The sequence below is a fragment of the Lithobates pipiens genome, unplaced genomic scaffold (assembly GCF_037356315.1).
Source record: "Lithobates pipiens isolate NorthernLeopardFrog02 unplaced genomic scaffold, aLitPip1_a1.2 Scaffold_19, whole genome shotgun sequence".
In the NCBI taxonomy this organism is placed as follows: domain Eukaryota; kingdom Metazoa; phylum Chordata; class Amphibia; order Anura; family Ranidae; genus Lithobates; species Lithobates pipiens.
This window is the reverse complement of record NW_027507764.1, coordinates 41,185,300-41,212,364: the sequence shown is the minus strand read 5'-3', so window position 1 is coordinate 41,212,364 and position 27,065 is coordinate 41,185,300. Positions and strand designations below refer to the sequence as shown.

General features: G+C 42.9%; 1 protein-coding gene across 1 annotated transcript in view; it reads right to left on the bottom strand.

Moving 5' to 3' along the window:
• The window catches only part of CRHR2 (corticotropin releasing hormone receptor 2), a 543,313-nt gene extending 528,179 nt beyond the window's left edge, over positions 1-15,134 (bottom strand). Inside the window, exon 1 of the mRNA XM_077490673.1 lies at positions 14,923-15,134. Within this exon, the coding sequence (XP_077346799.1) occupies positions 14,923-14,952 (30 nt within the window). The 5' untranslated portion in view covers positions 14,953-15,134. The remainder of the gene's footprint in view (positions 1-14,922) is intronic.
• Between the last annotated feature and the right edge of the window lie 11,931 nt (positions 15,135-27,065).

The window sequence follows — 27,065 nt, the reverse complement described above, 5'->3', positions numbered from 1 at the left end:
TATTAAGGGGAACCCCGCGTCAAATTTAAAAAAAAATTGACGTGGGGTTCCCCCTAAAAATCCATACCAGACCCTTTATCCGAGCACGCAACCTGGCAGGCCGCAGGAAAAGAGGGGGGGACGAGAGAGCGCCCCCCCCTCCCTCCTGAACCGTACCAGGCCACATGCCCTCAACATTGGGAGGATGCTTTGGGGGTCTGTGACCCCTCAAAGCACCTTGTCCCCATGTTGATGAGGACAAGGGCCTCATCCCCACAACCCTGGCCGGTGGTTGTGGAGGTCTGCGGGCGGGGGGCTTATCAGAATCTGGAAGCCCCCTTTAACAAGGGGACCCCCAGATCCCGCCCCCCCCCCTGTTTGAAATGGTAAGGGGGTACAAAAGTACCCCTACCATTTCACAAAGAAAGTGTAAAAAATGTTTAAATAAAACAAACACACTTTTGAAAAATTCCTTTATTAAAAATAAAAAAATAAAAAAAAGATTCCAGCGGCGGTAATCCACTCTTGCTATCCATCGACGGACGATCATCTCTCCAGCGATGTCTAATATCATCCAGCGCAGCGCAGCATCCTTCTTCTGTCTCCGTGTAGGAGACACTACAGACATTCCGGCGGCTGACGTTTGTTATATACGGAGGGCGGGGCCACCCGTCACCTGACCCCGCCCCCCTCTGACGCAAGGGGAAACCCGGGGTTCCCCGTGACGTAGGGGTGACCCCGCCCCCCTCTGATGTAACGGAAACCTGCCTGTGTTACATCAGAGGGGTGCGGGTCACCCCTACGTCACAGGGAACCCCGGGTTTCCCCTTGCGTCAGAGGGGGGCGGGGTCAGGTGACGGGTGGCCCCGCCCTCCGTATATAACAAACGTCAGCCGCCGGAATGTCTGTAGTGTCTCCTACACGGAGACAGAAGAAGGATGCTGCGCTGCGCTGGATGATATTAGACATCGCTGGAGATATGACCGTCCGTCGCTGGATAGCAAGAGTGGATTACCGCCGCTGGAATCTTTTTTTTATTTTTTTATTTTTAATAAAGGAATTTTTCAAAAGTGTGTTTGTTTTATTTAAACATTTTTTACACTTTCTTTGTGAAATGGTAGGGGTACTTTTGTACCCCCTTACCATTTCAAACAGGGGGGGGGCCGGGATCTGGGGGTCCCCTTGTTAAAGGGGGCTTCCAGATTCTGATAAGCCCCCCGCCCGCAGACCTCCACAACCACCGGCCAGGGTTGTGGGGATGAGGCCCTTGTCTTCATCAACATGGGGACAAGGTGCTTTGAGGGGTCACAGACCCCCAAAGCATCCTCCCAATGTTGAGGGCATGTGGCCTGGTACGGTTCAGGAGGGAGGGGGGGCCGCTCTCTCGTCCCCCCCTCTTTTCCTGCGGCCTGCCAGGTTGCGTGCTCGGATAAAGGGTCTGGTATGGATTTTTAGGGGGAACCCCACGTCAATTTTTTTTTTAATTTGACGCGGGGTTCCCCTTAATATCCATACCAGACCTGAAGGGTCTGGTTATGGATATTTAGGGGGAACCCCACGTCAAATTTTTTCTTAAATTTGAGGCAGGGTTCCTCTTAATATCCATACCAGACTTGAAGGGCCTGGTAATTGAATTTGGGGGACCCCCACGCTTTTTTTTTTTAATTTATTTATTTATTTTTTTATCAATGACTTTCAATGAGTGTTCTCTGTATTACGGAGCCGACAATTCATTATAGCTGCGTGTGATTTTAAAGGACTTTTTTTCCTGCATAAATGACACTTTGTACAGGGACAATTCTAAGCACGGGAAACATGCGCCCCTTCACAGGCATACTATAGACAACCCCCCCCCTACGAAATTTAAAGGAATATTACACTTTTATTGTTTCACTTTAATCATTATTAAAATCACTGCTCCCGAAAAAACGGCCGTTTTTAAAACTTTTTTTTGCATTGATACATGTCCCCTGGGGCAGGACCCGGGTCCCCAAACACTTTTTAGGACAGTATCTTGCAGAATCTTTTCTCTCTGTCAAATCTTTTTTCTCTGTCGAATATTTTCTCTATATAATCTTGGACTAATAGAGGTAAGGTTAGGCACATTCGACCACAGGTTCTATAGACACAGATTGTTGTCAGAGTCATGTCGAATCTCCTATTCTATATCGAACTGTTGTAACAATGAAAACGAAAATAAAGCATTTATTTATGTCGGATCTTTCGTTTTTCGGATTTTGTGCTTTCGTTATCGTTTGTCAAAACGAAAACGAAAATAGCTGAAATTCGGACGAAAATGCATTCGGACGAAAACGAATGCACATGTCTAGTAAACATCTCTTGTAATAGAAAAAAGCATGACAGGTCCTCTTAAATATAAGATCTGGGGTCAAAAAGTCCTCACATCTCATATTTTGACTAAAATGCAACAAAAAAAAAGAAAAAATGGCATTTAAAAAAAAATATACCTTTAAGAGGTATGGGCGGAAGTGACGTTTTGACGTCGCTTCCGCCCTCCTATGGTATAGAGACGAGTGGGGGGCCATCTTAGCCTCACTCGTCTCCATACCCAGCTAGCGAAAGGACCCGATCGCCTCCGCCGCTACCGACGGCTCCGGTAAGCGGCGGAAGGTGCGGGAGGGCGGCGGGAGGGGGGGTGGCACCTCTCCCGCCGCCGATAGCGGTGATCTCGCGGTGAATCCGCCGCGGAGACCACTGTTATCGTACAGCCGACTGCCGCCTGAAGAGATGGATATCTCGGTTGTGGCAGCAGCTGCTGCCGTTAAGGAGGATATCCCTCTTCAAAAATAGGACGTACATCGGTGTGCGCTGGTCGGTAAGTGGTTAAAGCGGAACCTTCGGTAATTTTTTCATCTTTCCATCTATTAACCACTTGCTTACTGGGCACTTAAACCCCCCTCAGTCCCAGACCAATTTTTAGCTTTCAGCGCTGATGCACTTTGAATGACAATTGCGCGGGCATACAACACTGTACCCAAATGAAATTTTTATCATTTTTTTCCCACAAATAGAGCTTTCTTTTGGTGGTATTTAATTACAGCTCGGACTTTTATTTTTTGCTAAACAAACAAAAAAAAATGCAAAAAAAAAAATCATGTTTTAACAGTTTGTTATAAAATTTTGCAAACGGGTCATTTTTCTCCTTCATTGAAGTGCGCTGATTAGGCGGCACTGATAGGCTGCACTGGTGGGCACTGATAGGCTGCATTGGTGGGCACTGATAGGCTGCACTGGTGGGCACTGATAGGCTGCATTGGTGGGCACTGATGGGCTGCATTGGTGGGCACTGATGGGCTGCACTGGTGGGCACTGATAGGCATAGTTAAGGCGGCACTAATAGGCACAGATAAGGCGGCACCGATGGGCACAGATAAGGCGGCACCGATGGGCAAAGATGGGCACTGATAGGTGGCTCTGATAGGTGGCACTGCTGGGCGCTGATGGGCGGCACTGCTGGGCACTGGTAGATGACACTGATAGGCACGGATATGTGGCACTGGGGTGCAGCACCTTTGAGGCAGATTGTGGGCACTTCTGGGTGGCACTGTGGGTGACACTGCTGGGTGGCACTGTGGGCACTGCTGGGTGGCACTGACGGGGGGCACTTACTTTTAGTACATGTGGCACTGCAGGGGGCAGGTGGGCATTGGTAGGGGGCAGGTAGGCATTGGCAGGGCTGGCCGTGATCGGCACTGATGTCCCGATCACGGCCGCCGGCGATCGGCTTTTTTTTTTTCCTCGCGCTGTCAGCGCGAGGAGGAATAATAGCCGATTACCGGCTCCGTTATATCACATGATCAGCTGTCAGCTGATCACGTGATAAGGGGTCGGGATCGACCCCTTGCACGGATCGGTGATCAGGCGAGTCTCATGGACTCGCCGATCACAGAGCGCGCCGGCCGCTCGTACACGGGACTACGTCTATTGACGTCGTCCTGGAAAAGGCAATCCGCGCTGTAGCCGTCATTTGGCTATAGCGCGGATCTCAAGTGGTTAAATCTTCTGTCCTTGTTGTTGTTTTAACTTTGGATAGTAAAACATTTTTTTTTCTACCAGTAAATACCTTCTACAGCCCACTTTCCGTTTCTTGTCTGGTCATTAGCCTAGACTGATGACATCATGCACAGCTCTCTCTCTCTCTCACTCTTCTGAGAGTTTGCCAGGAAGGGAGGTGGGATGAGTCACAAGAAGGCCAATCAGAGCTGCAGAGCTGGGGGCATGCCTCTGTGTGTCTGTGTAAATCCAGGAAGTGAACAGGAAGCAGCTTCAGCTGCCCACGGTTAAAATGGCTGCAACCAGACTCAGCGGAGGGAGATTTCTGCAGAATATTTGACAAGTAAGTACTGTGAGTATATATAAAATAATATGCAAAGTGGTTGGAGGGAAGCTTCAGAATGGCAAAACATTTTTATTACAAATTATGTGAGCAGACTGCAGTTCTTATTTAATCTGTGTAATCTGATCTCTCCTGTTATTCAGCTCTTAAACTTGTTCAGCTAGGAGCTTGCCACATGCGCGTGCGAAGTCTGCACTATTCATATCCAACATTTATTGTTTTCTTGGTAAAAAACAAAAAAATGACCTTTACTTTTTTCTTGCAGTAGAAATAGTAATGAATATAAATATATAATAGATTACGCAATGCAAGCACCCCCCTTTCAGTTTGTTACACCTGAAATGAGATTGTTGTATAAAAGGCAGAATTCATTTAAATATACAGAGCCTTGAAAAAGTATTCATACCCCTTTAAATTTTCCACATTTTGTCATGTTCCAACCAAAAATGTAAATGTATTTTATTGGGATTTTATGTGATAGACCAACACAAAGTGGCACATAATTGTGAAGTGGAAGGAAAATGATAAATGGTTATCAATTTATTTTTACAAATAAATATGTGAAAAGTGTGGGGGGGCATTTGTATTCAGCTCCCCTTTACTCCGATACCCCTAACTAAAATCTAGTGAAACCAATTACCTTCAGAAGTCACCTAATTAGTAAATAGAGTCCACCTTCGTGTAATTTAATCTCAGTATAAATACAGGTGTTCTGTGAAGCCCTCAGAGGTTTGTTGGAGAACCTTAGTAAACAAACAGAATCATGAAGACCAAGGAACACACCAGACAGGTCAGGGATAAAGTTGTGGAGAAGTATAAAGCAGGGTTAGGTTATGAAATAATATCCCAAGCTTTGAACATCTCACGGAGCTCTGCTCAATCCATCATCTCCCGAAAATGGAAAGAGTATGGCACAAATGCAAACCTACCAAGACATGGCCATCCACCTAAACTGACCGGCCGGGCAAGGAGAGCATTCATCAGAGAAGCAGACAAGAGGCCCATGGTAACTCTGGAGGAGCTGCAGAGATCCACAGCTCAGGTGGGAGAATCTGTCCACAGGACAACTATTAGTCTTGCACTCCACAAACAGGGCCGTCTTTAATATAGATTGGGCCCTGGGCAAAATTTTTCTTGTGCCCCCCCCCCCCATGCAATTTTCCTCTCCACCTACTCTGAAACATACAATAAATTACTGCTTACTGACTAGTTGCTAGAGGTTACAGCACACGTTACAGCCCACTGATTAGTTGCTAGAGGTTACAGCACATTACCTCCTCACAGCAGGGGAGCATGATATACATAGGAATGCCCCCTTTATTTATATATCAATTGCGCCAGCCACAGCTATTTACTTAGTATTGTCGCCGCTATTTACAAATGAATGCCGGTTATTTATATGTAAACACAGGGTATGCAGGTGAGTCACTTGCACACAACAATAGGGCAGAGCTGGGCAGCATTAGTACCAGCACTTCACACAGATATTAGGACACAGCACAGGAATAAAACTTCAAGGGAATTTAAACCTGGATAGTTGGCAAGTATGAGGTAGCTGTTTTGGGCCCCACAACAATGACAGGGCCCAAGGCAGCTGCTCCTTTTGCCCTGCCTTAAAGACGGCCCTGTCCACAAATCTGGACTTTATGGAAGAGTGGCAAGAAGAAAGACATTTGCAGTTTGTGAGAAGCCATGTGGAGGACACAGCAAACATGGAAGAAGGTGCTCTGGTCTGATGAGACCAAAATTTAACTTTTTAGCCTAAAAGTAAAACTCTATGTGTGACGGAAAACTAACACTGCACATCACCCTGAACACACCATCCTCACTGTGAAACATGGTGGTGGCAGCATCTTGTTGTGGGGATGCTTTTCCTCAGCAGGGACAGGGAAGCTGGTCAGAGTTGAATGGAGCCAAATACAGGACAATCTTAGAAGAAAACCTGTTATGCCGCATACACACGATTGGACTATCTAGCGGACTTAGTGCGGCGGACAAACCGCCGGGCTTTGCAGCGGAGGTCCACCGGACTTTCCGAACGAGCGCACCTGCCCACATACAACAGGACTTTTGAAATGAATGGACATACCCACACATGGAGAAAAGTCCATTCATTTTGAAAGCGGCTCCAGGTGGACGGGACTAGCAAAGGAGGTCACTGTCGCCACCTCCATGGGCGAGATTGACACCTCGATGGCCCCGTCACCTGGTATGGACATCCATATCAGACCCTTATCTGAGCACGCAGCCCGGCCGGTCAGCAAAGGGGGTGGCTCCCTGCGGCCCCCCCACCCCCACCCCAAAGCACCTTGTCTCCATGTTGATTAGGACAAGGGCCTCTTCCCGACAACCCTAGCCGTTGGTTGTTGGGGTCTGCAGGTGAGGGGCTTATCGGAATCCGGGAGCCCGCTTTAATACGGGGGCCCCCAGATACCTGCCCCCATCCCTATGTGAATGAGTATTGGGGTACCATGTACACCTACCCTTTTACCTGGTGAAAAAAAAGTGTAAAGAACAAAACACAACACATGTTTTTAAAATAATTTATTGCACAGCTCCGGTGATCTTCCATCTTGGGGGGTCTTCTCGCTGGACTTTCTTCTTCATCGCCGCTGCTGTCCGGGGGTCTTCTTTGCACTTTGGGGGTCTTGTCCCCCTCTTCGGGGGTCTTGTCCCCCTCTTCAGGTCTTCTTGCCAGGCCACCGCTATCTTCTTATAGCTCTTTTACTAGCGGTTGCCCGGTGTTCTGTTGCCGCGGCCTCTTCTTCCCACTTCGGGACAAGAAGAACCGAAGAGGGGGACAAGACCCCCGAAGTCGGAAGAAGACCCCCGGACGGCGGCGACGAAAGCCGGGCTCCTCCGCTAGTAAAAGAGCTAGCAGAAGATAGCGGAGGGCCCCCCTTCCACAAAGCACCCCCCCATGTTGAGAGCATGCGGCATGGTACGGCTCAGGATGGGGGGGGCGCTTGCTTGTCCCCACCCCTTTTCCTGACCGGCTGTTTTTTCGGCGTAGGGCTTCCCCTTTAAGTCCATACCAGGTGACGGGGCCAGCGAGGTGTCAATCTCGCCGATGAAGGCAGCTACATTGACCTCCTTCGCTAGTCCCGTCTACCTGGAGCCACGTTCAAAATGAACGGACTTTTCTCTGTGTGTGGGCAAGTCCATTCATTTTAAAAGTCCGGCGGACTAGCGCACAGACGGGCGGATCCGGCGGACAATTTTGAGTCAAAACTTCTTTCTAAGTCCGCCGGACTTTTGGGAACAAAAAGTCCGCCGGAGCCCACACACGGGCGGATAGTCTGATTGTGTGTGCGCGGCATTAGAGTCTGCAAAAGACTTGAGACTGGGGCGGAGGTTCACCTTCCAGCAGGACAACGACCCCAAACATACAGCCAGAGCTACAATAGAATGGTTTACATCAAAGCATATTTATGTGTTAGAATGGCCCAGTCACAGTCCAGACCTAAATCCAATTGAGAATCTGTGGCAAGACTTGAGAATTGCTGTTCACAGACGCTCTCCATCCAATCTGACAGAGCTTGAGATATTTCGCAAAGAAGAATGGGCAAAAATGTCCCTCTCTAGATGTGCAAAGCTGGTAGAGACATCCCCAAAAAGACTTGCAGCTGTAATTGCAGTGAAAGGCAGTTCTACAAAGTATTGACTCCGGTGGGCGCCATACAAATGTACCCCCCCCCCCACACTTTTCACATATTTATTTGTAAAAAGTTTGGAAAACCATTTATCATTTTCCTTCCACTTCACAATTATGTGCCACTTTGTGTTGGTCGATCACATGAAATCCCAATAAAATACATTTACATTTTTGGTTGTAACATGGCAAAATGTGGAAAATTTCAAGGGGTATGAATACTTTTTCAAGACACTGTAGCTCTACATTTTTTACACTTATGTTGCCATTGCTAAATATTTACTAGTAAAAAATCCACAGGCAGCAATTGGAAAATTATTGATCACTTGAATGCTACACCTACAAATGATAAATGGAGGTTTACATTTACCCTGAACAATGGCAAAGTATCCATTGAGCAAATATGTGGCAAATTATTGGAACCAATCTTTCGCCTCTTTTTCAATTTGATTTCAGATTTAAACTGTCACAATTTCTGAAATGGATCTGAAATTTTTTTTTTTCTCTACATAAAAATGGCCTAGGCTATAAGAAGATTGCAAAGACCCTGAAACTGAGCTGCAGCACGGTGGCCAAGACCATACAGCGGTTTAACAGGACAGGTTCCACTCAGAACAGGCCTCGCCATGGTCGACCAAAGAAGCTGAGTGCACATGCTCAGTGTCATATCCAGAGGTTGTCTTTGGGAAATAGACGTATAAGTGCTGCCAGCATTGCTGCAGAGGTTGTAGGGGTGGGGGGGTCAGCCTGTCAGTGCTCAGACCATACGCCGCACACTGCATCAAATTGGTCTGCATGGCTGTCATCCCAGAAGGAAGGCTCTTCTAAAGATGAAGCACAAGAAAGCCCACAAACAGTTTGCTGAAGACAAGCAGATTAAGGACATGGATTACTGGAACCATGTCCTGTGGTCTGATGAGACCAAGATAAATGTATTTGGTTCAGATGGTGTGAAGTGTGTGTGGCGGCAACCAGGTGAGGAGTACAAAGACAAGTGTGTCTTGTCTATAGTCAAGCATGGTGGTGGGAGTGTCATGGTCTGGGGCTGCATGAGTTCTGCCGGCACTGGGGAGCTACAGTTCATTGAGGGAACCATGAATGCCAACATGTATTGTGACATACTGAAGCAGAGCATGATCCCCTCCCTTTGGAAACTGGGCCTCAGGGCAGTATTCCAACATAACGACCCCAAACAGACCCCCAAGACAACCACTGCCTTGCTAAAGAAGCTGAGGGTAAAGGTGGTGGACTGGCCAAGCATGTCTCCAGACCTAAACCCTATTGGGCATCTGTGAGGCATCCTCAAATGGAAGTTGGAGGAGTGCAAGGTTTCTAACATCCACCAGCTCTGTGATGTCATCATGGAGGAGGGGAAGAGGACTCCAGTGGTAACCTGTGAAGCTCTGGTGAACTCCATGCCCAACAGGGTTAAGGCAGTGCTGAAAAATAATGGGAGCCACACAAAATATTTACACTTTGGGGCCAATATGGACATTTTCACTTAGGGGTGTACTCACTTTTGTTGCCAGCGGTTTAGATATTAATGGCTGTGTGTTGAGTTATTTTGAGGGGGCAGCAAATTTACACTGTTATACAAGCTGTACACTCACTACTTTACATTGTAGACAAGTGTCATTTCTTCAATGTTGTCACATGAAAAGATAGAATAAAATATTTACAAAAATGTGAGGGGTGTACTTACTTTTCTGAAATACTGTGGGTAGTAGCACTGATTTTTTTTGTTTGCATTATAGATCCTGTGTTCCTGCAAAGCAAGGACTAGGATCCATGGATTCTGCTAGTAAAAGCACATCCAACAGTTTAGAAAAACACTGGCTAGGCACATAGTTAACCCTTTGATTGCCCCTGATGCCACCATGTCGCAGTCCTACTATGTCACTGATCTCCACCATTACTAGTAAAAAAAAATTAAAACATTAAATAAAAATGAATAAAAATATCCCATCATTTTTAGACGCTATAACTTTTGCGCAAACCAAGCAATATACGCTTATTGGGATTTTTTTACCAAAAATATGTAGCAGAATACATATTGACCTAAATTTATGAAGAAATTTGATTTTACATTTTTTTATTGCATATGTATAATAGCAGAAAGTAAAAAAATATTTTTTTTCCAAAATTGTTGGTCTTTTTTGTTTACAGCGCAAAAAATAAAAATCGCAGAGGTTATCAAATACCACCAAAAGTAAGCTCTATTTGTGGGAAAAAAACGACACCATTTTCATTTGAGTACAGCGTCGCACGGCCGCGCAATTGTCAGTTAAAGTGACGCAGTGCTGTATGGAAAATATAAAAAAATTCTAAAAAGGAGCCAGATTAAAGAACATAAAGTCCAAAATCTTTTAATATTGGTATAAGTTCAAAGCAAGAAAACATAAAACAACCAACACGTAACAGGAGCTACAAAATCTCTCCCTTCTTCAGGGCTACAAAACAGATACAAAATTGATTGTAGAAATGTAAATTGCTATTTCGATCCATGCATAGTAAAGTTCATCAATTCATATATACCGTAAATGAAACACAACTAACTTGATGGTCCATAAATCCATAGAGTGCATAAAGGGGCTCTCCTCCTCACCTCTAATACGGGGCAACAATAACACCAGAAGTGACGTCACCGATTCCCCCGAACATGTTGCGTCACAGATCACGTGACTTCTTCAAGGGAGGATTTAATGTGAAGAAGCACTTTATGGATTTTTAAGTCTATACTAGGACTATTTACATATGGGACCTTTATATTCCATTTCATTTTATTTTATGTATATCAATAAACCTCACATCATGGTTGGTTTGTTACGTGCGATTGTTTTTTATGTTGCATTTTTATAAATAATAAATTGTCACAGTAGTTTTGGAATAAGCACACCATTATTTATAATCTCTTACAACCTTTTGTAGTAGTGCAAGATCACTTTGTAAATGGTACAGTTGCTCTGGGTGTTTTAAACACATTTTTATTAACACACATAGCAGCGCTTGAGTCATTTTGTACAATTCACTTATGTTTTAGTTATGGCTTCAACAGGCTGCGGACAAATGTAAAGGTAATTGAATATACAGTGCATGGACCATAGACTTTTATCCCACACCGGGCATTTTACTCATCTAGAGCCATAATATTCCATACCACAAGACAAAGCGACATACAGAAAACATACATTTTGGACAAATCATTACAGCAAACAAAAAAACGTCTGAAGACTGAGACTCTGCTTGTCAATCTCCCAATGCATAAGTACAGAAAGGTACAAAATCTCACATCAGATTTTAGACCTTACAAAGTTGATATGAACTCTGGATGGGGCAATAGAGCTGTCATGCAGCAGGTATATATATATATATATATATATATATATATATATATATATATATATATTAGAAGACAGACATGAAATGACTAGGGGATTGTTAAGCCTGATTCACACCTATGCATTTTCAGTGCTTTTTGCATTTTGCAGATTTGCACTACAGAACGTATTCCATAGGAAACCATGGTAAATGGATTGTGGCGCAAATCTGCAAAATGCAAAAAGCGCTAAAACTGCATAGGTGTGAATCCAGCCTTAGGAAATCCCATGTCAAGTAACTATAGATAGTTGGGAAGCAGTAGGATACAGTTTAATTGATTATATCAATACATGGCGGAAATAGATAGATAGATAGATAGATAGATAGATAGATAGATAGATAGATAGATAGATAGATAGATAGATAGATAGATTTCAAATTGATGAAAGAGAAAGAAAGAAAGAAAGAAAGAAAGAAAGAAATTCCAAAGCGAGATAGATAGATAGATAGATAGATAGATAGATAGATAGATAGATAGATAGATAGATAGATAGATTGATGAAAGAGAAAGAAAGAAAGAAAGAAAGAAAGAAAGAAAGGAAGAAAGCTAAATAAATAAATTCCAAAGCGAGATAGATAGATAGATAGATAGATAGATAGATAGATAGATAGATAGATAGATAGATAGATAGAGAGATAGAGAGATAGAGAGATAGATAGATAGATTGCACCCTAATATATAGGATTGATATATACATAGATTTCGAAAGAAAGAAAGAAAGAAAGAAAGAAAGAAAGAAAGAAAGAAAGAAAAAGAAATAAATTCCAAAGCGAGATAGATAGATAGATAGATAGATAGATAGATAGATTTCAAATTGATGAAAGAGAAAGAAAGAAAGAAAGAAAGAAAGAAAGAAAGAAAGAAAGAAAGAAAGAAAGAAAGAAAGAAAGAAATTCCAAAGCGAGATAGATAGATAGATAGAGAGATAGAGAGATATAGAGATAGATAGATAGATAGATAGATAGATAGATTTCAAATTGAAAGAAAGAAATAGAGAAAGAAAGAAAAGAAAGAAAGAAAAAGAAAGAAAGAAAAAGAAATAAATTCCAAAGCGAGATAGATAGATAGATAGATAGATAGATAGATAGATAGATAGATAGATTTCAAATTGATGAAAGAGAAAGAAAGAAAGCAAAAGAAATAAATTCCAAAGCGAGATAGATAGATAGATAGATAGATAGATAGATAGATAGATAGATAGATAGATAGATAGATAGATAGATTGCACCCTAATATATAGGATTGATAGATACATAGATTTCAAATTGAAGAAAGAAAGAAAGAAAGAAAGAAAGAAAGAAAGAAAGAAAGAAAGAAATAGAGAAAGAAAGAAAAGAAAGAAAGAAAAAGAAAGAAATTCCAAAGCGAGATAGATAGATAGATAGATAGATAGATAGATAGATAGATAGATAGATAGATAGATAGACTGCACCTTAATATATAGGATTGATAGAGAAATAGATTTCAAATTGAGGAAAGAAAGAAAGAAAGAAAGAAAGAAAGAAAGAAAGAAAGAAAGAAAAAGAAATAAATTCCAAAGCGAGATAGATAGATAGATAGATAGATAGATAGATAGATAGATAGATAGATAGATAGATTTCAAATTGATGAAAGAGAAAGAAAGAAAGAAAGAAAGAAAGAAAGAAAGAAAGAAATTCCAAAGCGAGATAGATAGATAGATAGAGAGATAGAGGGATATAGAGATACGTAAATTTCAAATTGAAGAAAGAAAGAAAGAAAGAAATAGAGAAAGAAAGAAAAGAAAGAAAGAAAAAGAAAGAAAGAAAAAGAAATAAATTCCAAAGCGAGATAGATAGATAGATAGATAGATAGATAGATAGATAGATAGATAGATAGATAGATAGATAGATAGATAGATTTCAAATTGATGAAAGAGAAAGAAAGAAAGCAAAAGAAATAAATTCCAAAGCGAGATAGATAGATAGATAGATAGATAGATAGATAGATAGATAGATAGATAGATAGATAGATAGATAGATTGCACCCTAATATATAGGATTGATAGATACATAGATTTCAAATTGAAGAAAGAAAGAAAGAAAGAAAGAAAGAAAGAAAGAAATAGAGAAAGAAAGAAAAGAAAGAAAGAAAAAGAAAGAAATTCCAAAGCGAGATAGATAGATAGATAGATAGATAGATAGATAGATAGATAGATAGATAGATAGATAGATAGATAGATAGATAGATAGACTGCACCTTAATATATAGGATTGATAGAGAAATAGATTTCAAATTGAGGAAAGAAAGAAAGAAAGAAAGAAAGAAAGAAAGAAAGAAAGAAAGAAAGAAAGAAAGAAAGAAAAAAAAGAAAGAAAGAAAGAAATTCAAAAGTGAGATGATAGATAGATAGATAGATAGATAGATAGATAGATAGATAGATAGATAGATAGATAGATAGAGATAGAGAGATAGAGATAGATAGATAGCTGATCTGCACAGTTATTATTTTTTGTATGACTTGGCCCTCCCCTTTAGATTGCACAAACTGTTGGTGCTATATAATAATAATTAATAACAATGACATATAGATATATAGATAGATTTATCAATACATAGCTCTGTTCTCTCACAACCTCATATCCAAAAAAACGTTAAAAAAAAACAGCAAATAGATTTCAAACACACAACATCGGCCATCATCAAATCAGCGAGCCGCACTGACGACTGCAGAGATGAAAGAGGATTGTGGCCAATAGATGGATCAAGATGTAACCAGAAAACTGACCGTACCCAAAGTAAATACGCCGGAGATAAATATAGATTTATCCTAAGACAAGAGCACTAACAAGGAAAATAAAAGGCAGAGAACACGGTCTGTCTCTGACGTCAAGTTACGATTCTACAAGATAAATCATGAGTTTAATGTAACTTTGTAAAGATTCTCCAATCCGGTACTCATCATATTCTGATTGTACAGATTTTATACTATAAAAAAATAACTTAAACAATGCACAATCTGTTGGCGCTATATAAATCCTATATATTAATAATAATAAACAATGTGCAAACTGAATGCTTATTATGTTTGGACAATTTTGGACCTTTGTAAAGTAATCATGTGTTGTTTCCTTTTTTTTGATGGACAAATTAAAAAATAAAGGAAAAAAATCCCACAAAAAACAATTAAAAAAAAAGCAATAATAAACCAAATAACCCAAACATAAATCATGTATAATAATATTATTAATAATAATAATAATAATAATAATAATAATAATAATGATAATAATAAACAATAATAAACGAAATAACTTAAACAAAAAATAAAATATGTTTTTTACATTCTATGGAAATAAGTTTAATGTAAGCATCAAAAAAAAAAAATACAAGAGTAAAATGTGTTTTTGAATTTGTTGTGATTGTCCTGACACCTTTATTGGGTACAAGGTAAAAATGTAATACGTTGTCTCTCCCTCCTCTAGGGGATTCCTACGTGGGACTCCTGGACTGACAGCAATGAAAAGCGATCCCGTAACGCCACTTCATGTCATTCCAACATCTGGAAATATTTGCAAACATTCAGCACGCACTTACTTGCAGGAGAATGAAGATCGCAGCTCTCATCGTCACTAAGTTTTCGAAGGGCGCAGTGCTTGAAGTGGGGTTAGTGGGGTTCCCTCCCGGGGCTCGGGTGGTCCTATAAATCTCCGAGCACCTTTTAAGTTTTAAGTGAACAAGCCGGGGCTCTTGTTTTTTGGCAGCGTTACAGTCACTTGGAGCTGTTCCCTTGACCCAGGCGACTCTCACACAGGTTCTCACTCTATGTAAAGTGAAGGAGGGGCCACATACGGATAAACACACACGCCGGTCTGTAGAGTGACATGCTGGGACTCTGGTTACATCGCTGCTGATCCTTTGTAATGTTCTTATGGGACTATGAAACAATGTTACCTTATGGGATACGATATGATGCTACTTGTAACATTTACAGATCGCAAAGATCATTCCGCAACCTGTACAGGAATTAAAGTGTATGCATGCCCCAACAATGAACTTTTCTTATTTGCTCCCTTTTGGTCTGTTAAATATCCAGTTGAAACTGCTTTGTTATATCTCTTCAGTAAGGGCAACTAAATACCAGATGATCCTGCCAGAAATCCAGTGAGCTTTAACACCCCTTTCACACCAGGGCGTTTTGCAGACGCTATAGCGTTAGAAATAGTGCCTGCAATCCGCCCTAAAGAAGCTGCACCATTATGTGTAGTGTGAAAGCCCCGAGGGCTTTCACACTACAGCGGTGCGCTGGCAGGACGTCAGAAAAAAGTCCTGCCAGCAGCTTCTTTGGAACGGTGAAGGAGCGGTGTGTTTACTGCTTCTCCACCGCTGCTCCCCATTGAAATCAATGGGGCAGCGCTGTATTACCGCCGGCAAAACGCCGCTATTGCCGGTGGTTTCAACCCTTTCGCGGCCGCTAGCGGGGGGTAAATTTTCCCCGTTAGTGGACGAAATGCGGCGCAAATCCGTCGCAAATCAGGAGGTAAAACGCCACTAAAAATAGCGGCGTTTTACCACCAACGCAATGGGCGGTGTGGTGTGAAAGGGGTCTTAACTACCTGTCTTCTCTGCCCCTGCCGACTGCTATCAGTTTCAATGTTCTCTCTGTGGACTACAGAACATCTCCTTCCTCTGTTATGGAGATAAGGAAAGGGATATGTGTAGTACCAACACATTTCCCAGCCCAGGTCAAAAACACTGCTATTGCTTTGTGGTGAGGGATTGCACCATGAATTACACAGGGATCTATCTATCTATCTAATAAATAGATAGATAGAGCAATAGATATGGTCCCAATATATAGGACCAGCCCATAAAACAGGTCAAAAATTTTACATAAGCTCAGCATTAGACTGGATTCACACCTATGGCAGTTTTAGTGCTTTTTGCATTTTGCAGATTTGCTCTACAGAACGTCTTCCATAGGAAACCATGGTAAATGGACTGTAGTGCAAACCTGCAAAATGCAAAAAGAACTAAAACTGCCATAGGAGTGAATCCAGCCTTAGAGAATGTAAACAAGAAAAAGAAAGAATGAGAAGAAAGACAGAGAAGAAAGATGGAGAAAGAAAGAGAGATTCACCAAAAATACAAACAGATAAAAATGTATAATTACTGTACAATTTTTTTTTACATATATGGTCAACATTATATAAAATAATCTATATTATTATTTTGTTTTGCATGGGTTTGAAAAAAAAAATCAAATCTGCTTGTCTTCAATATAAATAAATAATAACAAACAGAAAGAAAGAGAGAAGAGAGAGAGAGACTAGAGAGTGAAAGAGAGAAGAGAGAGAGAGAGACTAGAGAGTGAAAGAGAGAAGAGAGAGAGAGAGACTAGAGAGTGAAAGAGAGAAGAGAGAGAGAGAGACTAGAGAGTGAAAGAGAGAAGAGAGTAGGGTGCTCACATGTCCCGGATTACCCGGGATTGTCCCTTAATCAAACTTTGTGTCCCGTGTCTCGGGCACCTTCATTCCAGAACAATACTGTGTCCCGGAATGAAATAAGGAGAGACAGCCAGCTGTCAGCCACCCTGAGATAACACTGGCGAAGTGCCAACTGGTTGCTAGGGCCGCCCCGCCTCGCGTCTAGCAACCAGTGACGTCGGCTGAGCGAAGCTGCCTTACCCAGAGCTGCTCCGCGCAGCGCTCCGGGTCCACCCACCTCCTCTCCTTCTCCACCTCCGGCCGCATCACAGCAGCAGAGAGAGCAGCCGGACTCAGAGAGCGTTACAGTCTCCTCCGCCTCCTGACTCCAGTCCAGCAGCATTCTGCAGTCCCGGGGCAGGCTCCCTTCTGCCTGCAGCGCGTTGCCACCATTTGCCAGCAGCCCGACTTCTCTCCTGAGCCTCCTCCAGCAAACGTACCTCTCCGGTGTGAAAGCCCTCCGGCTTTCACACTGGAGAGACAGGAGCGGCTCTTTACAGTCGCTATTTTTAGCGCTGTGGTGCCTGTAAAGCATTTTTATTTTTTTATTACTGGTAACGGCTGCAATCTGCGATTTTTATTGGGACTGCGACATTATGGCGGACACATCGGACAATTTTGACACATTTTTGGGACCATTGTCATTTTCAAAAATTGGCAAAAAAAAAGTATAAAAAAAACATCTTGGAAATGCGGAAAGACAGGGAGGGGAGAGAGAGAGAAGAAAGAGAGAGAAAGAGACAGCTGGTACCACCTAAGACCACCAGTGAGAATCTGGCTCGGAATATTTGATTGCGTCATCACTCCAATTCTTCTTTATGGCAGTGAAGTTTGGGGTCCTGTCACCTTCCCAGACCAATCCAAATGGGACTCCAGCCCAACAGAAATATTCCATCTGGAATTCTGCAAACACCTCCACCATATCCATCGGAGCACCTCCAACAGTGCTTGCTGATCTGAGTTGGGCAGATTTCCCTTACTACTGGCAGTACAGAAGAGGGCGCTATCATACTGGGACCACCTACAAAACCGCAGTTCCAACTCATACCATCATGAAGCCTTACTGCACACTAACGACCAGTTCAAGCCACGTGGCCTGCAACAACTCATCAATACCTTGTCTATCCCAAACGCTCAACAATGCGGCCTGACAAAATCTTAAATAAAAAACATAATGAATGACTCCAAAGAAAAACATGTTGGAGAATGGAGAAATGAGCTAACAAACTCCAAAAACTAACTGTTTACCAGTCCCTGCACAGGGACTACAAACTGGCCCTGTACCTGGAGGCAGGGGCGGACTGACAACTCATGGGGCCCCCGGGCAATAGGAGATTATGGGGCCCCCGGGCAAGAGGAGAAGATTATGGGGCCCCTGGGCAATAGGAGATTATGGAGGGGCCCCAGGCAATAGGATATTATGGGGGGCCCTGGGCAATAGATTATGGGACCACACAGTATACACACACACACACACAGTATACACATACAGAATACACAAAGGTACCGGAGAGGCGGGGCAGCTATAATCTTGGGATTTTTAAAAATACACAGATTTTTACATACTGTCCCTGGTTTTATTGAGGCTGGCAACCCTGATGGGGCCCCTTAGTGGCATGGGGCCCTTGGGCAGTGCCCGAGTACCCATATGGTCAGTCCGCCCCTGCCTGGAGGTGCTACAGAACCCCAAAGACAGACAGACCCTGAGCCTATACAGCCTGGAAATCGAATTAGGATGGCACAGACAGATCTACAAGCCCAGGGAGAGTAGACTGTGCCAGCAATGTGACCAGGGGGCCCTGGAGGATGAGGACCACTTCCTGCTACATTGCCCAAAGTACTCATCAGTGAGGGACACTCACTTCCAGAGACTCTCCACTCTCATCCCGGACTTCAATTCTATAGAATAGAAGAGGAAACTCCAATTGCTACTGGGAGAAGAGGAGCAAACAGTAAAAATAGCTGCCCAATATGTGACAGCGTGTCACCGACTGAGAGGGACATGAAAGACTGAGGACTTAAAAATCCTTTACACTGACTTATGCCCATTACCCTCTATATTACCCATTACTCCCCATCCCCCTTTATATTACCCATTCTCTCCCCCCCCCCCATCATTTTTTCTTATAGAAACTCAACTGCTTTAGCAATGCTAACATGTATTTGGTCCTGCCAATAAAGCTTATTTGAATCTGAATTTGAATTTGAGAAAATAGAATAAAGAGAGAGAGCGAGAGAAGGAGAGATAGCAGAAGAGAGAGAGAAAACGAAAGAGAAAGAGAAAGAGAGGGAAAACGAAAGAGAGAGACAGAGAAAGAGAGAGAATGAAAGAGAGAGATAGAAAGGGAGAGAGAATGAATGTGAATTGCCCAGGCACCGCCCCGCCCAGCATTCCTGTTCAATTCACATGTGATGCAGTGTGGTGCAATTTGTTCACCGCATCCTACCAAAGTGCATGCACCTTTTTTGAGGCTCACCACAACCAGATCGCATGGTCATTTTGTACCATGTGATCCCGCACCATCCAGTGCAGCCACTGCGTTTGCGACCTGCGTGCGAAGTGTCGTTAATTGTGTATTGACACCAGTAGCAGGTGGCAAGGGCAGTGCAATTTGCATGGGGTGCGGGAAAAGTTCACTGATCACTGCGTTTCCCACACCACATAAGTGTGAACCTAGCTTTATGGGAAACACTACTTGTAACATTTATTATTATTGTTATATCTATTTTATAAGTGCAACTAAAGACCAGTTGATCCTGCCAGAGTGAGCTCCTACCTTCCCATGCTCTGTGACTATTATAAGTTAGTATCATTCCCAGCTCTTTCTGTGGACTACAGAACACCTTCTCCTATTTTATGAAGATAAGGACAGGGGTAGGTGTTCTGTGGTGCTGACAGTACTACAAATAGCATTGGAAAAGAAAAAAAGAAACCCTCTAGGTCAGACTTTGGAAGCAGATCGGAACAACAATGTATTATCTTAAAAAAAATTGATTTTATTGAAATAGATACATAGAAATAGACAATATAAAATTATAAAAAAGGTATCGTCCATTGACGGCCAGACAATGGACAGTCGTTACATATACCCAAGAAAAGGAATGGTGTTTCAACAGTATGGCATCAAAAACATGCGTGAGCCCCTGTGTTCCAACGGGTTTCGCTGGATCGCTTCCTCAGGACACACATTGGGGGATATAGAAACAGGTCTCACTACATGGAATAAAAGAACACATCATCTCACAACATATTATTCATATTATATATATATATATATATATATATATATATATATATATATATATATATATATATATATATATATATATATATATATATATATATAAATAGAACGTTATACAAAAAAATATATATCAAGTATACAGTGTGGCCACATTTTGGTATATATTTCAAATTTGAAATCCTGGCTTTGGTTAGCCTGGTGTTATGATGCCTATCCAGGGAGAGTCCTGCGTAGACAGTGGCATATGTCCGGATCAGGTAGGTGAATATGAACGCATGATCAATTTTGATAGAATTGTAAAATATCATGTTTATATTCTTTGATATATTTTGTTGTATAACTTTCTATGTATATATATATACAGTGGTGTGAAAAAGTGTTTGCCCCCTTCCTCATTTCCTGTTCCTTTGCATGTTTGTCACACTTAAGTGTTTCGGAACATCAAACCAATTTAAACAATAGTCAAGGACAACACAAGTAAACACAAAATGCAATTTGTAAATGAAGGTGTTTATTATTAAAGGTGAAAAAAAATCCAAACCATCATGGCCCTGTGTGAAAAAGTGTTTGCCCCCCTTGTTAAAACATACTATAACTGTGGTTGTCCACACCTGAGTTCAATTTCTCTACCACACCCAGGCCTGATTATTGCCACACCTGTTCACAATCAAGGCATCACTTAAATAGGAGCTGCTTGACACAGTAAGGTCCACCAGAAGATCCTTAAAAGCTACACATCATGCCGAGACCCAAAGAAATTCAGGAACAATTGAGAAAGAAAGTAATTGAGATCTATCAGTCTGGAAAGGGTTATAAAGCCATTTCCAAAGCTTTGGGAATCCAGCGAACCACAGTGAGAGCCATTATCCACAAATGGCGAAGACATGGAACAGTGGTGAACCTTCCCAGGAGTGGCCGGCCTCCCAAAATTACCCCAAGAGCGCAGCGACGACTCATCCAAGAGGTCACAAAAGACCCCACAACAACGTCCAAGGAACTGCAGGCCTCACTTGCCTCAGTTAAGGTCAGCGTTCATGCCTCCACCATCAGGAAAAGACTGGGCAAAAATGGCCTGCATGGCAGAGTTCCAAGGAGAAAACCACTGCTGAGCAAAAAGAACATCAAAGCTTGTCTCAATTTCTCCACAACACATCTTGATGATCCCCAAGACTTTTGGGACAACATTCTGTGGACCGATGAGACAAAAGTGGAACTCTTTGGAAGGTGTGTGTCCAAGTATATCTGGTGTAGAAGGAACACTGCATTTCATTATACCAACAGTAAAATATGGTGGTGGTAGTGTGATGGTCTGGGGCTGTTTTGCTGCTTCAGGACCTGGAAGACTTGCCGTGATAAAAGGAACTATGAATTCTGCTGTCTACCAAGAGATCCTGAAGGAGAATGTCCGACCATCTGTTCGTGTACTCAAGCTGAAACGAACTTGGGTTCTGCAGCAGGACAATGATCCTAAACACACCAGCAAGTCCACCACCGAATGGCTGAAGAAAAACAAAATGAAGACTTTGGAGTGGCCTAGCCAAAGTCCTGACCTGAATCCTATTGAGATGTTGTGGTATGACCTTAAAAAGGCCGTTCATGCTCGAAAACCCTCTAATGTAACTGAATTAGGACAATTCTGCAAAGATGAGTGGGCCAAAATTCCTCCAGGACGCTGTAAAAGCCTCATTGCACGTTATCGCAAACGCTTGGTTGCAGTTGTTGCTGCTAAGGGTGGCCCAACCAGTTATTAGGTTTAGGGGGCAATCACTTTTTCACACAGGGCCATGATGGTTTGGATTTTTTTTCACCTTTAATAATAAACACCTTCATTTACAAATTGCATTTTGTGTTTACTTGTGTTGTCCTTGACTATTTTTTTAATTGGTTTGATGTTCCAAAACACTTAAGTGTGACAAACATGCAAAGGAACAGGAAATGAGGAAGGGGGCAAACACTTTTTCACACCACTGTATATATATATATATATATATATATATATATATATATATATTTATATATATATATATATGTTGTGAGATGATGTGTTCTTCTATTCCATATAGTGAGACCCCCCCCCAATGTGTGTCCTGAGGAATCGATCCAGCGAAACGCATTGACGCACAGGGGGCACACACATGTTTTTGATGTCATACTGTTCTGGCCATTGAATGGCTGTCAATGGACGACTCACTTTCCTCCCACTGACACCAATGAAGGGGCACTATTCCTCCCATTGACACTGATGAAGTGGCACTATTCCTCTCATTGACACCAATGAAGGGGCACTATTCCTCCCATTGACACTGATGAAGTGGCACTATTCCTCTCATTGACACCAATGAAGGGTCACTATTCCTCCCATTGACACCAATGAAGGGACACTATTCCTCCCATTGACACCAATGAAGGGTCACTATTCCTCCCATTGACACCAATGAAGGGACACTATTCCTCCCATTGACACAAGTAATAGGGCACCATTCCTCCCATTGATAGCAATGCTGAGGCACTATTCCTCCCATTGACACCAATGAAGGGGCACTATTCCTCCTATTGACACCAATGAAGGGGCACTATTCCTTCCATTAACACCAATGAAGGGGCACTACTCCTCCCATTGATACCAATGCTGGGGCACTATTCCTCCCATTGACACCAATGAAGGGGCACTACTCCTCCCATTGACACCAATGATGGGGCACTATTCCTCCCATTGACACCAATGAAGGGGCACTACTCCTCCCATTGACACCAATGAAGGGGCACTACTCCTCCCATTGACACCAATGATGGGGCACTATTCCTCCCATTGATACTAATGATGGCACACTATTCTTACCTTAGACACCAAATGACAGGACACTATTTCTCCTATTGACACCAATTATGGGGCACTATTATTTCCCCTAATTCCAATCATAGAGCATTGTTTACTCCCACTGACGCTAGGACATTTGCTTTTCACTGGCCACAGTCCCCCCCTAAAGTTTGAAGGACAGTAAACTGGCCCTTTGTTTAGAAAGTTTGGAGACCCCTGGTCTAGGGTGACAATGCTGTTCCTCCATACAGTGCAGTGAGTGAGCATTGCCACTCTAGGGCAGGAAATGTGTTACTGGCAGGATCACCAGGTGAAAATAAGTTTAAAAGGCCTGAAAAAAAGAAACTGATGCAGCCACCACATTTAAGAACTAATACTCAGAAACATATTGCATTTGTGTAATTGGATTTAGATTTACTTTACCCTTATCCACCTCTTACCGGCGTCCTCTTTCTAGCCCTTCATACCCCCATTTTTTTCCTCTTCTCACCCTGATACCTCTTACCCCCCGAAGTTCCAACCCTCCCCTTAATACGCACACTCTATAACCACAGGGACAGGTATCATTCTCTATAACACCTTGAACATTAGGCAGACACTCACCAGCCTTCAATTACAACTAGAGACCACACCCTTAAACCGATTTCCCTAAACGCCAAGGGTTTTAATATACTTGAGAAATGCTCACAATTTTTATCTAGCATGCGTCGCATGAAGGCAGACCCTTCCATTTCTTCAGGCTAATGCCATTCCAAAACTGGAAAACACGCCTTTCCCACAAAGCTATCACACCACTTCCGCAACATCCAAGTCCAAAAGAGTATCAATACTCATATCCAAAAACATACCCTTCCAGATTTTGGACACCTTAATAGATGATCAAGGCAGATACATTTTTCTCAAAGGTGCCATAAGGGATAAATCAATCACGTTGGCCAATATCTACAGTCCCAGCGTCTCACAAATCCCATTCTTTCATTTAATAACTAGACTTCTGACTTTTTTTCCCCAAAAGGGCATTTTGATTCTCGGAGGTGACTTCAATGTCTTCATTGATCCAATAACAGATATGTCATCAGGCACTTCATACCTACTTTTTCGGGCCCAACGTTAAATTAGACTATACCGCCAAGACCTCTTACTACATGACTCCTGGCATATTCTCCACCCGAGACATGAAGACATTACCTTCTTTTCAGCCCCCCATAACCGGTGTTCTCACCTTGATTATTTTTTCCTCACGCAACAAGATCTCCCATACTTAGCCACAGCGGCGATAGAACCAATCTGGTCCTATCTGACCATCACCCGATTTCTATCACACTCACTTTCCCCCGATAGACTCCCTCATGTGAAATTATGAAGACTAGATTTACTTTAGAGTAGATCTAAACCCCAGCTGGATGTATTTCTTTATTACAGGTACTTATATATCTCAAACAATTTAAACAACGCTTTACGCTTGTTGGTCAAGAATACACCCACGTTTGCAAAATGCGCAGGGGTGCCATTAAGAATTAAAGCGGGGTTCCACCCCCCCCCCCTCCGGTGTCACAATTGGCACCTTTCAGGGGGGAGGGGGGTGGAGATACCTGTCAAAGACAGGTATTTACACCCACTTCCGTGCATAGACTCCCGTGGGAGTCTACGCCATTTCCTGTCCTGCCGCGCTGTCTGCTGGGACACACACGGGTCTCAGTGACAGCGCGGACAATTCCTATTGCGCTGCGCGACTCGCGCATGCGCAGTAGGGAACCGGGAAGTGAAGCCGATTCGCTTCACTTCCTGATTCCCTCACCTAGAATGGTGGCGGCAGCAGCCGAGAGCCGAGCGATCGATCGGCCTCGGCATCGCTGGAACCCGGGACAGGTGAGTGTCCATTTATTAAAAGTCAGCAGCTGTAGTATTTATAGCTGCTGGCTTTAAATATTTTTTTTGTAGGTGGAATCCCTCTTTAACTACAACCGGGGGGGTGTCTGCAGGAGGTAGCACATCGCCATGTGGGGCGTACGCTGTGGCCAAGAGGCTTTGGTTTGCTGCCTCTGCATTTTTAGTTTCAGGCTGCAGAGTTTGACAGGCTGCACCACCTATCAGACTCCCCCATTGGTATCAAATGAGCCAGATGATGAGGCCAATGCTTGGCTCGCAGTTGCAGCACAGTCCTGAAATGTAAAACCAACATTCATCAACTAATGGCAGAAGGCGGCGGTAGCGCTTCCTTAACACCTGCCAACCAGTGCTCTACTGCTCTACGTGGGGTCACTTTTCAGGGGGCGACAAACCTTGCCACCAGTGTGAACAATCCCTAAAAAAGAGGAATATACCATATGTATCATCGTATGTATTTAATGTATATGTAATCGAAATACGGTATTTTTCTGGGGCAGTGGCCCTTTAAGCATTGAGTCTAGGAAGCTCTATGGATTTTTCTAGACTCTGCGGAGTCATTCCTCCTCGGTGTGACAATCATATAATACACTCTGTTTGCTTTTGTCTGCTGTGAACGGCGTGCTGATCCCCTTTCCTCTCTGCTGACAGCTGCATAGACCTTTTAATGCACAGAGTCTCAAAATAGGCTTTATAGGAGAGCAGACGGGACTTAGTCAAAGAGTGACGATTACAATGTAACAAATACAATGACATTAAGTTATATCAGGACACCGCGATACGGAGAGCTGCGTCGGCATTTTACAAGGCAACAAACGTGCGCTTAAAGGAAGTGGGAATTTTATTGGGAGTTTGTATTTTCAGGGTTACTCAGGGTAGATTTGGAAGCTGCATTAAAATGTTGCCATCTATATGTAGCCAAGTCCCAGGCCTCTCCGGGCCTAATGGTGTCCTCCAGAGTCAGGAATAGCCGACATCTTTTTGTGTAGAGTAAGTTACGAGGCATGGTGGGTGTAATGTAAGGCAGATTCGTGGGCGCCAGACACTTCTTGAATGCAAAGAGATTAATTGTCTCTTAAACAGAACTATGGGAGAGAGGGTTAGGGCCAGGACAAAGTATAAACGGAAAAGTCAGTGCTACCCTGTTTCCCTGAAAATAAGACCTAGCGTGCTTGTCGGTGATGGCTGCAATATAAGCCCTGCCCCCCAAATAAGCCCTAGTTAAAGTCCCTGTAGGGCTTATTTTTGGGGGAAACAGGGTAGGGCTTATTTGGGGGGTAGGGCTTATATTGCAGCCATCACTGACAATCACGCTAAGCCCTTGTACACACGGTCGGAGATTCCGACAACCAAATCCATCGGATTTTGTCCGAAACTGTTGTATACACACGGTCGGACAAAGTTGTCGGAAAATCCGACGTGATGACGTTATTTAGTTACGACGGGACTACGTTCACGTTAGTAGCCAATAGCTTTGGTGTAGGAATTTGATCTGAGCATGTGTGGCACTTTGTCCGATCAGAATTCTCTACACATGATCGGATGTATGTCCGATCGGAGCATTTTGTGGGAAAATATTTCCGGCAAGTTGGAAAAGTTGGTCCGACGGAAATTCCGACGGAAACAGTCCGATGGAGACCACACACAGTCGGAATATCCGACAAAACGCTCCGATCGGACACATTCCAAAGGAATCTCCGACCGTGTGTACAAGGGCTAAGTCTTATTTTCGGGGGAAACAGGGTACTACCCATGCACCAGATAGATAGCAGAGCTCCCAGGTGCTCGATCCACAGTCGCTAGCTGAGTAGAGCAATGTAGAAAAAATGATCCGCACTCCGGTTGTTGCTCTTAAAATTTTATTGAATAGCCACAGTGAACAAACACAGATTAAGTCAGTTGACGTGTTTCAGCCTTTAAGGCCTTAGTCATAACCCCCAAGGATTAAGGCATTATAGGCTGAAACGCGTCAACTGACTTAATCTGCATTTGTTCACTGTGGCTATTCAATAAAATGAAGACATTTTAAGAGCAACAACCGGAGTGCAAATAATTTTTTCTACATTAGGGCCAGGACACTCTTTAGCAGTTGCAATGTTAAGACAGCCATGCAGGGAAAGGCATCTAGCAAGACACCACATCTGCATGTGTAGGAATGCTGTCTCCTATGGCAACAATCTTGAAACCGTTTCTAACACAAGTTGTAGCAAACGTCTTCACTTCTACAATCACCTATGATCATATGAAGATTTTCACTTAACTGAGCTCCCAGTCTATCACTAAAACCTGCTGAACCACTGCCAC